Source organism: Ctenopharyngodon idella, chromosome 21 (assembly GCF_019924925.1).
Source record: "Ctenopharyngodon idella isolate HZGC_01 chromosome 21, HZGC01, whole genome shotgun sequence".
Lineage (NCBI taxonomy): Eukaryota > Metazoa > Chordata > Actinopteri > Cypriniformes > Xenocyprididae > Ctenopharyngodon > Ctenopharyngodon idella.
Window position 1 is genome coordinate 24,685,117 of NC_067240.1, and position 14,772 is coordinate 24,699,888.

The window sequence follows — 14,772 nt, forward strand, 5'->3', positions numbered from 1 at the left end:
GGATCGCTAACCATTCACATGGGCCACTGGTGCTTGGACCCCGATGATTGCCGCTTACAGCTATATTATTAATCTTCTTTTCTTTTTGATGCAACCCTTACACTGTTTAAGTCTGTCAACAGTGTATTAGCAAAATTGGATGATTTGGTATTGAAATGGTATTATTGTGTGTATTATTAAATGGTAGGCCTATTATTAACTTAAAAAGACATTTAGTTTATTTTTTTGTGAAGAAACCTTGTATTTATTTGGCAATAATAAAAGTATAATTCATAACCATTTAGCTCAGTGTAGCCACTAATCTGATTAGTTCGATTTAAAATGGTTCAGGGAAACATATTTGTCTTAAGACATAAAGAATAGCCTATGCCTGTTCTGGTTTTGCAAAATTTATAAACTAACCTCGAGAAACATAATATAAAAATTTAAAACTGCATTTCACGACCCCTTTAAGTGATTTACTAATCAAGTGCATTGCGTTGTACTTGGCGCGTTACGTTTCTCGAAAAACTACATTTCCCATGATGACCGCATACGACGTCATGCCCGCGTCCTCTCCCTCTTGACGCACAATACGCGTCACCGTAGTAACTGGCCGACCCGCTGTGCTGTGTCGATTAGCGCTGGAGAGGCGGAAGGGGCTGAGGGATTCTGTTATTATCGGTAACAGATATCCGAGTCCACCTGTGTTTTAGTGCGGACTGGGCGACGAGATATTGAGGCGGAGAGCCCCTGCTAAAGCGCCGAGATGTTGAATATGTGGAAAGTCAGGGAGCTGGTGGATAAAGCGTGAGTATGCCCGGGCTTTTGCTTTCTAAAGAGCTTGTGTGTCGATGCAGAGGCCCGTTACTTATGAAGGTGCGGATCCCGTGACGTCACGTCCTCAGCTGATCACGAGCACCACACGATTAATATAACAGTATGATCTCTCTTATTTCATGATTTTAAACCTATTTATGATCCCTTCCCGACCATGCGTGTTCTTCCATTAAACCTACACAATTTCCACGCTTTTTTTTAATTTATTTTTCTCTGGGCTGTGTTTCAAACCCCAGTGAGCTGCCTATCTAGGCAGCATCTTTGGGCATGACAGGAGCGTGCAACATTTTGGGGCATAATAGGCCCGTTTTACCTTCATATAATGCTCTCAAAATGTTGACTATGTAGACAGCCCACCACTTTTTCCAGATACATTCTTCTCATCTGTACATTTTTCTTGCCGAGTGTTATACCGCTAAAACATCTCTTTAGTCAGCAGCAAATGAGCTTGAACGGCCTCGAATGATATTTCTCCCCCTGTTATATCTTTTTTATTTGTGTGTAAAATGTTGGAGTTTTTGTTGTTTATATGTTGTACAGTTAGACGGTTCAGAGGCCCGTTATACATGCTAGCTAATTAGCCTATTAGCTTAGCTAAAGGCACCATGCTAAATTCATATGTGGAATGGATAACGGTAGCGCTCAACCTTAACATCACAACACACACGTTGATAATAACAACCTTGACGATTCAGCTGTCAACCCTAAAATACTAAGCAGAATGACCTTAGTAGTACATGTGGGCCTTGTTTTGCTCCATCAGTGCTCTTCACATGACAATGAATGAGTTTTAATTCAATCCTCAGATGATTTATTTTGCATGTGATGGCTACTCTTTATAGTGCAAATTCCTGAGAAACATCATAATTAGTTTTGATTTTAAAATGAAATGTGGTACTTTTTATTGTGAGCACCTGTATTTAATCTCTTGAAAAGCCCAATGAAACAAACTGCATGGCTTTTCTCAAGTTTTCAAAAAGTTAGTGCATGGGTATGTGCTTTATCCCTAGTCACAGCTTAAAGGGTTAGTCCACCCAAAAATGAAAATTCTGTCATTAATTACTCACCCTCATGGCGTTCCACACCCGTAAGACCTTCGTTAATCTTCGGAACACAAATTAAGATATTTTTGTTGAAATCCGATGGCTCAGTGAGGCCTCCATAGCCAGCAATGACATTTCCTCTCTCAAGATCCATTAATGTACTAAAAACATATTTAATCAGTTTGTGTGAGTACAGTGGTTCAATATTAATATTATAAAGCCACGAGAATATTTGTGGTGCACCAAAAAACCCCAAAATAACGACTTATATAGTGATGGCCGATTTCAAAACACTGCTTCTGCTATTAATATTGAACCACTGTACTTGCATGAACTGATTTAAATATGTTTTTAGTACATTAATGGATCTTGAGAGAGGAAATGTCATTGCTGGCTATGGAGGACTCACTGAGCCATTGGATTTCAACAAAAATATCTTAATTTGTGTTCCGAAGATTAACGACGGTCTTACGGGTGTGGACCGGCATGAGGGTGAGTAATAAATGACATTATTTTCATTTTTGGGTGAACTAACCCTTTAAACTAGATTGACTGACAGAAATGGTTTTTCAGTATGACATAATAGAAAGTTGCCAACAATAAAGTTATATACAAAGCATCCTGTTGCTTGTCTAACCAGCAAAAGGGTGCTTTACTTGTTCTGCAAAATAGTTACCAATGTGATAATCTTAAAACACTGGTGTAAATTTTCCCTAAATGACTAAACAGAAATGACTCTTTATCTGCTGGTAACATCATTATATCATCCAAAGACCAAACAACATCTGTATCTTAAAGTTTCATTATACTGTTTTTATTAACATGGCCTATTAGTGAATTGCTGTGGAGGATATAAAAGGTCTCAAACAAGTTGTAAAAACAGACAAAAATGGTCTCCGAAAGTCTCTCAATATTTTTGTTGTGACATTCCCATGACCTACTCAGAAACAATGATTTGATTGTATTAAGTCTAAAGGTAAACCATGGGAATTAAATTTTACCTGGTGTTTAAGAATACATTTCTTAATCCAAGGTACCAAGGAACATTTTAACCGTAGAACTTACTGTTTTGTACTTCTTTTTTGTCAGTTTGCCCCATTTAGTGGTGCATTTCTGTTTTATACAACGGGGCTGTTGAATGCTCGAATCTGATTGGTTGACCAACGTTCTAAGCTGTGCAGTTATTTTCAGGGAAACGCACGGCTAAGTAGTTCTAGCAGGTCTTGACCGCATTGCAGTTCCCTATGACTTCGCCAAATGTTTCTGTTATCTCAATAGTTAATAACTGTATCAACGGTATTATTCTGCTATCAAGGCTCAAGCCTCCGTTACTAGTTCTGAAATGACGTTTTGGAATTAGCAACAGAGGCTTGGGATGAGATGCATAAGAAATTAATCCCACACACACAAGTGTTTTAAGAACAAAAACCTGACAAATGTCTTGAAATACAACATCGGAACAGTGTCTTGAGGTGTGGTGATCGTAGTATAAGCGGAATAATTGACTCTGCTTGAACACCTCGGGTATGCATTATTTTCTAAGAATTCAACAGCCCGTCGTCAATTATTCCTTACATAATCAACCTTTTACAAATGCTTGAAGGATTTTAACCTCTGCAAAGTTTGGTGAATAGGCTGTCCAATATAGCTATAAAATACAAAAATCTTTACTATCTAGTTTACTATTTCTCTTTCGTGTCTTCTTGCGCTTGAATATTTAAATTTGCAAGGCCTAAAAACGTGCAAAGGATAAACTTTCGTGAAGATGCAGCACTGGCCTTATCGTGACATTGGCAGTTCCGTCAATTGTCCTGAGCGTCGTTCACGCTTGCTCCGAGCAGTCCGCATTCTCAAGCCCTGCTGTATTTTGTACAGATTTCATTTTGTTTTAGCAAGTATTTCATTATTTTACCAAGAGAAAAACGTTGGATTATGCAACAGACTAGGGCTGCACAATTATGACAAAACTCAGAATTGTCGATTTATTCCCTTGAAATTGTAATTGTGATTAATTACAATTATCACAATTACATTGAATATTTTAAATAGCTTTATACCATTGTTTTAAGCAACTACATGCCATATTTTTTATGTAAAAATAAAAAAAACAAGCTGAAAACACTCTTCCTGATTTTTTAAAAAAAAAATTTTTTATTGCTTTTCTATAGCATTAAGCCTCAAATGTCAACTGTACATTGGTTTGGTTTCTTCTTTAAATAAAAAAAAGTAAACATATGCATGTAGGCAGTGGTGTAGTCTGGTTTTTCTGTAGTGAGTATACTGTGATTTTTTTTTTTTTTTTTTCCCAGCCTCATACTCACCTGTCCCAGAGCGACACCAGCACCGCCACACTCACTAATGCATATAGTATGCAACTGATCTAGGCTACATGTTATTGAGAGCATTCTGAAAGACTGCTTATGTGTGTTTTATCAAAAAGTCAATTTATTATAATCAACAAAAGACTTACAGCTGAAGAGACTGGATTTTCTACTGTTTAGTGTCAATCACCATCTAACTCAGCCAGTTAAGATAGCCTGAGATGTTATATGAATATGGTCCCTGGAGCATATTTTATCAGCTGGCAAGTTTCAATGCACATTTAAGAGTGCAAGTTGCAACTATTATTACTCTCTAAAAAATGTTTGGTTAAAAACAACCCAAGTTGGGTTGAAAATGGACAAACCCAGTGGTTGGGTTAAATGTTCATTTTAAGCCAGCCATATAGTCATTTTTAAACAATAGTTGGGTTAAATAAAACTACCCAACAGGTTGGGCGAACATTTAACCCAACCACTGGGTTTGTCCATTTTCAACCCAACCGCTGGATTTGTCCATTTTCAACCCAACCGCTGGGTTTGTCCATTTTTGACCCAACTTGGGTTGTTTTTAACCCAGCATTTTTAGTGTAACAATAATGGAAAGATGAGGCTTATCAGTATGTCACAATATCACCCTGTTGTTTTCTGTTTTGCACCATTTCCTGCCAGTCTGTCATCATAGTTATGCATTTCAATTCACTAACTTGCAATTCGATTCAATATCAGTCATTTTGGAATTTGGATATACTGTATATCAGGTACAGTACATGGCAAATTTTCTCAAGAAAATAATTCTCAACTAATGCTGTGCAATATACATGGGAATCAGTTGGTACTACATTAATATTTAAGGTTAAAATGAACTGATTTGTATACAAATATAAAAATTTCCTTAAGTGTAATTTATAGTAATAAAGTTATAATATAGGCCTACTAACTTTAAATTTATTTCTACTCCAATTAGTTTTTTGAAATATAAACATTTAAATGGTGGCTGTCAACTTGACGGATTTATTCAAACATGCATAATATAGGCTATTGAAGAACATTAAAAATTATAATTAATATATGGTGTATATATTTAGCTAAATGCTCCTCTCTAGAGTTCATTTTTCTAGCTGACTAGAGTTTATGGTCACTGAATATGTTTGTTCTGAGGTAAATGTGACGTTACGTGACATTGTTTACAAGCTGTTATTAACGTCTTTCCGCGGTTGAAACACTGATTAAGCGATTACACAAGACATGATACGAATTTTGGATTTTTCATGTTTATTTCGCTCTGTAACTGGTATTAAAGCGGAGGTGAGGATCAGTTCACGTGCGCTTCACACTGCCACTTCTCTTGAACTATACAGCGGTCTGTCACGCCACATTAACGCCAAAACGGTATTTGTTTTTTGTTTTTTTTATTCTGAAGTAAAATGGGCAAAATATGAAACTTGAGACTTTGAGAAATATGAGACTTTGTTTCATGTCAAAAGCAACAAACCACAAATCATATTGTGGTTTATTGGATGGTTACGTATCCTCTCGCTTTTTTAAGTGGGTATACGGAAATCCTTGACCTTTCCTAGTGGGTATACGGCGTATACCTGCATATCACGTAGACTACACCACTGCGTGTAGGGGCTTTTGCACCATGCTGTTCTAGGAACTTAATTATAGGTACTAGCCACCAGGGTGGTTCCCCGAGAGCTAATGTTCCCTAGGGCCATTTTCCTGGTTGCATTTGCACCACCAGTAGGAACTCTGAAGTGACGTAAACTGCGCTTGTTGTTGTGACTTTTATTTTGACAGCTCAGCCAGAGCAAACAGTGCTTTCATTCTCCGTCTTCATTAGTTTACAATCTGTTTAACAGTCATGTTTAATATTTTATTAGATAGAACTGTTATACGAAGAAAGTAGACAGTATATGAAAAACTATTTGCTTTTGCCATGTGGTTGATGCCCATTGTCTCTAGCTGAGCAGAAATACATAATCATGTTTTGCTTGGTCCGCTCAAAGTCGTGCTGGATTTTCTCCTTAGCGTTTCCTTCTGTCACTGTTTTCCATGTTTGTAGAGTTCGTGGCTTTTTAAAAATGGCGGGTACTAGTGTTTCGCGCGCGTTCAACCCATCAGCGTGCACTTATGTCACTGTTAGTTCCTTTTGTGCTGGGTTAGACCAGTCTATGGGTTAGACCTTTTACACTCTGAAGTAGTCGTGATTCGCCTCTCACAATGTAACATGCTCTAAACACAGCTCTTAAGCACACAGAATAATGTGAGTGGATATTTTTTGTAATCGCGCCTTCAAAATCGTGGCATCCGTAATAGAAATCGCGATTAGAAATTTGATTAATTGTGCAGCCCTATAACAGACATTGTACAACTCAGTGCCTTCACGCAATTTGTTATATCGGCCTTGCTGATATGCCAATGGTTTTAAATTGATCAATAATTGGCCGATAAATATAAGTGCATCTCTGTTTATGCTTTCGGTAAGACCTGCTCAAGCAGTTATCCTTCTCATCATTTTTCTGACTCCCTGTTCTTCTGGGTATCTGACTGTTGCACAAAAAAGCCCTGCAGTCAAGTTACTGTAATATATGTAATGGAAGCCAGAGCTGAAGGCATCTTTTAAGCATGCATGAATTCAGCTGAAAGGAGGTGGATATTGATATAGTTGGCCTTTTCATTGTCATTGTTGGGTTTGGCTCCTTTGTATGTCCTTGCAGTGGTACCACAATGATAAATAAATTGGTGCAGGTGCAGTCAGGTTTTGTTCAATTTTGTGTGATTTGTTTGTGGTGAAACATAATGTTGTGGTTTAGAATTAGCATAGTGATGTTGCTTTATTCATTTAGGGCTGGATAAATGGAATATGCTGCTGGCTAATCGAGTCGACAGTTGACTTTTTTTACTCTAAAAGCTTTTGGATGTGCTCCACTGGACAGGAAATTCATTCTTAAATGTGTTGTGTTATCAGTTACAGTCTGACACAAGTATGCATTCAATTCTCAGCATTTCTGCAAAATTTAAGAAATGTATTAATATTAATTCAGTTTATATAAAAAATACATTTTAAAATCACTAACGGTTACACTTGAAGTGGTTACAAAATAAATGTATAAGATCTTGTAAATGCTATAAAAATTACAAATGGCCCTTTTTGTAAGAGGGGGTTGGAACAGGAAAACAAATGTCCACAGTATGTGTTACCCACCACGGTAGATTTTCACTACCAAGTTATAATCTGGTAGGTTTGCAGGTGTAAATTTCCAACCCTGAGCTCTTTCACAGTCAGTTTTCTCTTTGTGGTCATTACAGTGTGACACTTGCATACTGCCCCGCAAAAACAGAACAAAAACTGAAAAGTTTTATAAAGTTTTGATTGTTTGACAGAATAATACTTTTATGCTAACTAGACATGTGCCGATATTTGGTATTGCGATATCACAATAATGAATATGCACGATATTGTTATCGTGGGCACTTCAAAATACCGTAAATAATTTATTACCAATTATTAAAATTTTTATAATGCATTTAAGAATACTTTCCCCATCAACCGTATAAAATGCACAACACCACTGTATTCTGTATTCACCGCTGGGACACGCGCTCAGATGTAAACAAGCCCAACGTGCATGAGAAGCACATGGCGGAACGAGTGAAGGAGACGTGCTGAATGAAAGTGCACATTCACTCTCTGACAGCAGAGGGCGCTGATGGAACAGCAGAATGCAGCGGTTACCCCGGAAACCCACAAACAAAGCAACTGTGCTAGTGAAGTTTTTAAAATGCTTCAAACAGCCATTCATTTTTTTGTAATCTCAATGTTGTTCATCACAGCACCAAATACTTCATACTTAAAGACTTAATAGGCTATTTATTTTCAAACTTAAACATTTTTATATTTTAATCTGGACTACAACATGCCCTAATGATTAGAAATGATTATTTGTTATTGTTCAGTAAAACTCAGTAAAACAAATGTAGCTATTGCTCAATTTTAGTTAATGCATTAAATAATGAGACCTTATTGTAAAGTGTTACCTGTTGTTCTTTATAGCCTAATTCTTCTGCACTTTAATGTGTTTGAAAATTTTACTTCATATATTTTTTCTGTATTGTATTATTGTATTTAAACATTCAGAGTTTTTACAAAAAGAGTTTTTAAACTTGTTATACTATGACAACACTTTTTTTTTTTTTTTTTTTTTGCAACTTATTCAGTATCGTCAACAGTTTGTATGTATGAGTGGATTCCGGTCTATGACCGGCTTTGTCTGTACGGGTGTTCCTCAAGGTTCAGTCTTAGGCCCCTTACTTTTTAGCATTTACATATTTCCACTTGGCTTGCTTTTAAGATCACTTGGGCTTAATTATCACTTTTAAGCAGATGATACTCAGATTTACATTCACTCTAAGCCTAGTCAAAATCTGGACCTTCCTTTTTTAACACATTGTATTTCTGAGATAGAAATATGGATGTCCCAAAACTTTTTGTGTCTCAATAGTGATAAGACCGAGTTCTTGCTTACCGGCACCTCTCATCAGCTTCGTAAAGCTGGTTCACTATTTTTAAACGTAGATGGCTCTGTTTTGGAATCACAATCCAAATTAAAAAATCTAGGAGTAATATTTGATTCAAGTTTGTCTTTTGACTCTCATGTTCAGTACACTGTAAAGAACTCCTTTTTTCATCTCAGAAATATTGCTAGACTTCGCTCTATGTTTTCGCTCTCGTTGACTGAAAGGCTTATTAATACTTTTGTGTTTTCCCGCATTGACTATTGCAACGCACTTCTGGCTGGGGTTCCTAAATGCACACTGAACAAACTGCAATGTGTGCAAAATTCAGCTGCTGGGATCCTGACCGGAGTCAGGAGAAATGAGTCCAATTCTCAAGTCCTTGCACTGGCTTCCGGTCAGGTTCCGAGTTGATTTTAAAGTCCTCATGCTCACATGTAAGGCACTGCATGGTCTGGCCCCCCAGTATCTGTCTGTACTTTTAACCTTATACACACCCAATCGTCACTTACGCTCCTCACAAGCTGGTCTATTGGCAGTCCCACAGACACGGCTGCGTTCTGTAAGGGATAGGGCCTTCTCATCCTACGCTCCTAGGCTTTGGAATGCACTCCCTCCTCACATCAGAGATGCACAGAATTTAGGTATTTTTAAATCGTATTTAAAAACTCATTTTTTTTTTAGGGTAACTTTTTCTTGATTGTCTTGATTTTTATCTTTTCTATGTGTGTATAACATATATATATTTATATAGTATTGTATAACATATTGTATAACTTGTTTTGCTTTGTGTGTGTTGTATTCTCATTTGCTTGTTTTATGTAAAGCGCCTTGAGAAGCTACTTTAAAGGCGCTATATAAAAATAAAGTTATTATTATTATCGTGATAATACCGTATACCGTGATAAAAGCTTCAGCAATTAATCGTGACATGAAAATTTGATACCGTCACATGCCTAATGCTAACTTTTACTGTTTAATATAGACTTTTTTTTTCTATTTAAAAAAACAAACAAAAAAAAGCTAGCAATCATCCTTATTACCTCAAGTTAATATCTCCTGTTTTTATCACTTACACTTACGCAGGTGACTGTAAAATTTAAAATGTCTACCCCCTTAGCATGATTTTGTCTAGCAAAAAAATTGACTATTGTAAAGTGGATAATTACAGAAAAATCAACATAAATTTTTTTTTCTAAGAAGCAGAGTTTAAGGGTGTTTTCACACCTGAGCGTTTGTTTCGGAACCTGGTGCGTTTTCTCCTTTGGCTTGGTTCGTTTAGGCATATGTGAACACAGCAATCGCGCTGAGACCCGCACCAAAATGATTGCTCCAAGATCGCCTGAACGAGGTGGTCTCGGCCCAATTGCAAACTAACTCTGGGGCGGTTCGTTTGTGGTGTGAAAGCAATTGGACCTACGAACCAAACGATTTCATATTTCTTAACGGGAAATGTTATATAAAATGCAGCAGTGTTTGATTCTGTCAGTGAACACATTAGTTAGGTTACTGCAGTTAAAAACCAAAGAGCGCCTCTTCATCTTAAAATGTTGTGTAATCGCGCTTCTCTGTGCAAGAACTCTGTCCCGACGAAGCCTTGATTCCCACTCTAGCTGCATTATAACATTCATATAGTGTTTGCATGTGTCTCAAAACGGTTAGTCTGTTAGGCAGCGCTGGGAGATACAGAGAGATCTGAATTAGTACGAATGTAGTACATAATTTAACAGCGGGAATGACTGCCACATTCGTATAGTGCTTGCGTGTGTCTCAACAGTAGGTACTAAACAAGCCACAATATGCGCATGAAGCGAACTTGTCAATCATTTTAATGGATGACACAGAGAAAACTCTGACTAATAAGGGGACAGTTGTACACACATGTGATTTGCAGAAACACATTTTGGTACACTGTGAAATATTGCCTTGTGAAAGCAAACCGAACCAAGAAGAAAATGCAACGTTGTAACAAATTGAGTCCCTGTTTCGGAACAATGCAATCGATCTACAGGTGTGAAAATGCCCTAAAGACAGCACAAGACAGGTAATTAGTGATGTTACAGTGAGGGAATTTTCACACCGGTAAATAAACTTGTGACAATGCCGGTATTATCGATTGTTGATTGAAGCCGGCGTTCTGACGTAGATCCCGGAAGCGCTGCACTATGTTTACAACCTCAACAGCATAGAAGAATGACATGGCAAAGAATTGTTGAATAAAGTCGTTACTTTTGTTTGTTTTTGTGCTCAAAAAGTATTCACGTCGCTTCATAACATTAAGGTTGAACCACTGTAGTCACTTAGACTTTTAACGATGTCTTTATTACCTTTCTGGGCCTTGAAATTGGTTATGACAGTGCTGTGTATAGGGAGGTCAGAAGCTCTTGGATTTCATCAAAAATATCTTAATTTGTGTTCTGAAGATGAACAAAGATCTTACGGGTGTGGAACGACATGAGGGTGATTAATTAATGACAGAAATTTCATTTTTGGGTGAACTAACCCTTTAAGTATGAACTTGTTGCTCAGGGAGTCACTCTGTTATGGGACCCCAGAGATTAAATATGGTTGGCAAAATGGAGTTGATCAGTCATTTACCTGCTGGGAGATGGTATGGAGTAATGCATAACCACAATCCACCAACATTTCAAAAACTTAGAGATGAGAATCATAAATTAGGCTTAAATCCACCCCAAACTAAATTGTCCAGCACATTTCCAACAGAAAGAGAGAAATGCTATGCTAATTTTCCATTTATATGCCAAGTCATGACATTACTGCAGGACTTGATTATGATAACTGCAGTACATTACATGAATAGATATTGCAATAGCAATTAAAAAAAGCTGATTGTTCCAACTTCGTAATTCTTGTCTTTCCAAATGTTGTGTTCACTGCGCTGTCTAAGAAGGTAGGGTACTACACACTTAAACAGGCAGCAAGCTTGCGGTTTGTGCCTGGCACATGCTACAGTGGAAATCATTCTTCTTGTTGAGAAAGGACTTTGTCCAAACCCTATTTTAAAGTTATTTGCTCTGTTGAATTTTAACAAGATGGTTTACAGAAGGTATCTTAAATTTAATATGTCAGCATCAGTGCTTCCAGGAAAGTTAAAGTTGAGCCAAAGTTGTGAGTTTGGAGATGGGCTTCATTTCTTATTTGCAATTTCCCAGTATATTTCATCATCTTCATCACGTATGGTTTTGTTTCTTCTTCTAACTTTTTAATAATAGAATAGTCTAATCTACTAAATTTGATTTTGTAATGACTTGTTGTAGAAGGTATAGATGTCAGGTTATGCAAAGCTAAATCCTTTGGTTTATTTGCTTGCTGTGTTTCGGGACAGAACTGTCACTTGCACAATCGGGCCAGAGTTGCATCGTTACTAAAGTTTATCATTTGCACGACTTTCCATTTCAATCCATTCAGAACTCTGAGAGACAGTATTCCATGAGCTCATACCCAGAGCGCACATTCATAAAGCCGCCTGTCAAACTGCTCATGGCTTACTTTTGCGACTAATTTTCGCAGCTTATAAATGCAGAAAATCTTGGTGAGTGTCCTCATAAACACAGTCTGTTATGTCTCAAGTGAAAGCAAACTGCTGAGAAAGAAGTCGGATCATGTGTACCACTATATTGGATCTGCGCTTTACTCTTAAAGTAACCGCAACCTAATAAACTTGCTGCTGGTTTTTCCTGCATAGAGAATTACGAGGTGGCCGCCTCCATCAAATTCCGTGCCGCCTCCAGCTGTCGAGTGTTGACAAAACTCACAGGCAGTCACATGCTCAGATATTCCTTTACCATGGTTCCGTTGCAGCTTCCCGGCCTGTGTCCATTCTCGAAAAGTTCCACCCATCCCCACTGCAAAAAACAGGGTTCTGTGCCGATCACTTTCACTCCTGCTGGCCGCTCAGGACATTCTGCGAGAGCGCACGAAAATGATGCGCGGATCGCGGTTATATCTGCATCAGATAATCCACCGGTTGGGCCGGCCAAGTAATACAAAATACCATTCCAAGTAATTGTAGGTGGGTCGTGGGTGGATGAGAGATAAATCATTAATGTGTTGACTTTAATAAAGACACGGAACTCTAATTTGGTAAAACGCAAGGAATGTGCATCACTCTTTTACTTTCGTTTTCAACGACAACGCATTTCTATTCAGCGAAAACCAATTAAGGAAAGCATATGCCTAGAGCACCTACTAGTGGTCATTATATAAAACACAAAGGAAAAACCCCCATGAGATATTGCTTAAAAACTTAACAGCTTTAACTAAAAATATACACAAGCTTAACAAAATTATTCTGATAAGAGTGTTTTTTTCAACAATAATGTAACGAAACAGTGACAATTTTAGAGTAAAACCTGTTTATAGGCCATTAAGGAAATGTAATTTTGCCAAAGAAGAACTTTTATTTTAGATATTTATTTAAAAGCAGCCATCATATGTAACCATATCATCATGCTTAACACTGAGAATTCGAATAATTATTTTGTGATGATCAGGTGCAGTTATCTAAAACAGAGAATGTCGTGGGTTTGGGCAGTTGGCGCGTGGATGATTTATTTTTAACAGCGGATTTGGGTGATGTTAGAGCTGATCCGCACATCTCTAGTGCACAAGCCCTATAGAGTCCCCTTTAAAGTTCAGGTGCAAGACTTTTTCTTTCTTCAGTTTGCACACTGAACATGGGTTGGAGCTCTTAATTTTGAACTCTCAGAGTGCACCAGATTTATGAATTTATCTTTAAAATGTTCAAATTTTTCTAACGGGGGAGCATGCCCCGGGACCCCCTATAGGGACAGAGGTACAACAGAAAACACACAATCCTGTGGGAAACACTGTATATATGATAGTGTTCTCAAAATACAAATTTTATTCTCTTAATATTAAAATACCTAAAATACGTGCTTGTAAAAGTGTTTTTTTTTTTCTGCCGTGATCAGGAATTTACCACCTCCGCCTCATTTTGAGCCAGGAAAAACCCTGGTCATTGATGTTAATCAACAACAATGGAAAAAAAAATCACTCACTGCTCTTGACAGATTAACTTCAGTAGCTTTAATTGTAAGGATTAATCTGTATTTAATGTGTACAATGAAATATTTGACCTATTTACTTTTTGTAGTAGGCCTATTCCTGTACCTGGTTAGGCTAATGTTAGACCTAACTGAAAACCTTAAAGCAATCTTTATTTCATTTGTATTTTTTTGTTCTATTGTATTTATTTGTGCTTCTGTTTGTAATTTGTTGATTTCTTGTTTACTTGATATTACGTTAAAATCAAGCTTCCTTGTGTTGTGTGTAAACTCATGTGTAACAATTGTAACCTCATTGTAAAAACACAAATACACTGAGTGAGCAAATAACATTAGATGAGATAAATGTCATTTAATATATTTATATATGTGACCCGTACTGGCAAAATGAGTCGCAATGAGCAAATTTTCAAAAATGAGTTCTTGTTATTCTCACAAAACCTTCAAATTGATGTATGATTTGTTGGAATCCGACAAAAAAATGACTGAGCTACACTTGTTTGAAGTTGATTAGTCAATTTTGAGAAAAATCGAGTTAAAGTTGTCTGAAGGTTCCAAAATAAAGTCACCTAGCAACCTGTTAATAACACCAAATCTATAGGAAAAAATACATATTCAACTTTTTTTTTTTTCCATGATTCCACAGTTGTTTGATTAGCATTAATGAAAGACAACCTCTAGTATATATTGAGACCTACTGTACCGCATGGATCTAACATAATGTTACACTTTAGCTGTTTTTCCCCAACAGTTAACCAAACGTTCACTTAAGACATAGCAGATAATGTTTGTGAGAATACTCGCCAAGACAGATATTTTGAAATGCTGTAATTCTGTGTATATGTGTATATTGGGAATCGCACGCTGTCTGAGGCGCACACACTTCAGATCTGTCAGTCAGCGCGAGTAAGATCGTTTTGTTTACATCGGCATGAGTTTGAAAATCACATTTCATCGGTTCAGACTCATGCCATCGAGAATTCGCTATGAATGTTCACAAAGTTGGAATGCTGCGCTTTACAA

The 14,772-nt window shown here is 37.2% G+C and overlaps 1 protein-coding gene across 2 annotated transcripts in view; it reads left to right on the forward strand.

Moving 5' to 3' along the window:
• Positions 1-552: 552 nt before the first annotated feature.
• The window catches only part of clint1b (clathrin interactor 1b), a 45,232-nt gene continuing 31,012 nt past the window's right edge, over positions 553-14,772 (forward strand). Inside the window, exon 1 of one of the 2 annotated variants that reach the window (XM_051877437.1) lies at positions 553-789. In XM_051877437.1, the coding sequence (XP_051733397.1) occupies positions 749-789 (41 nt within the window). In that variant the 5' untranslated portion in view covers positions 553-748. The remainder of the gene's footprint in view (positions 790-14,772) is intronic. The other variant, XM_051877438.1, reaches the window with a different exon arrangement.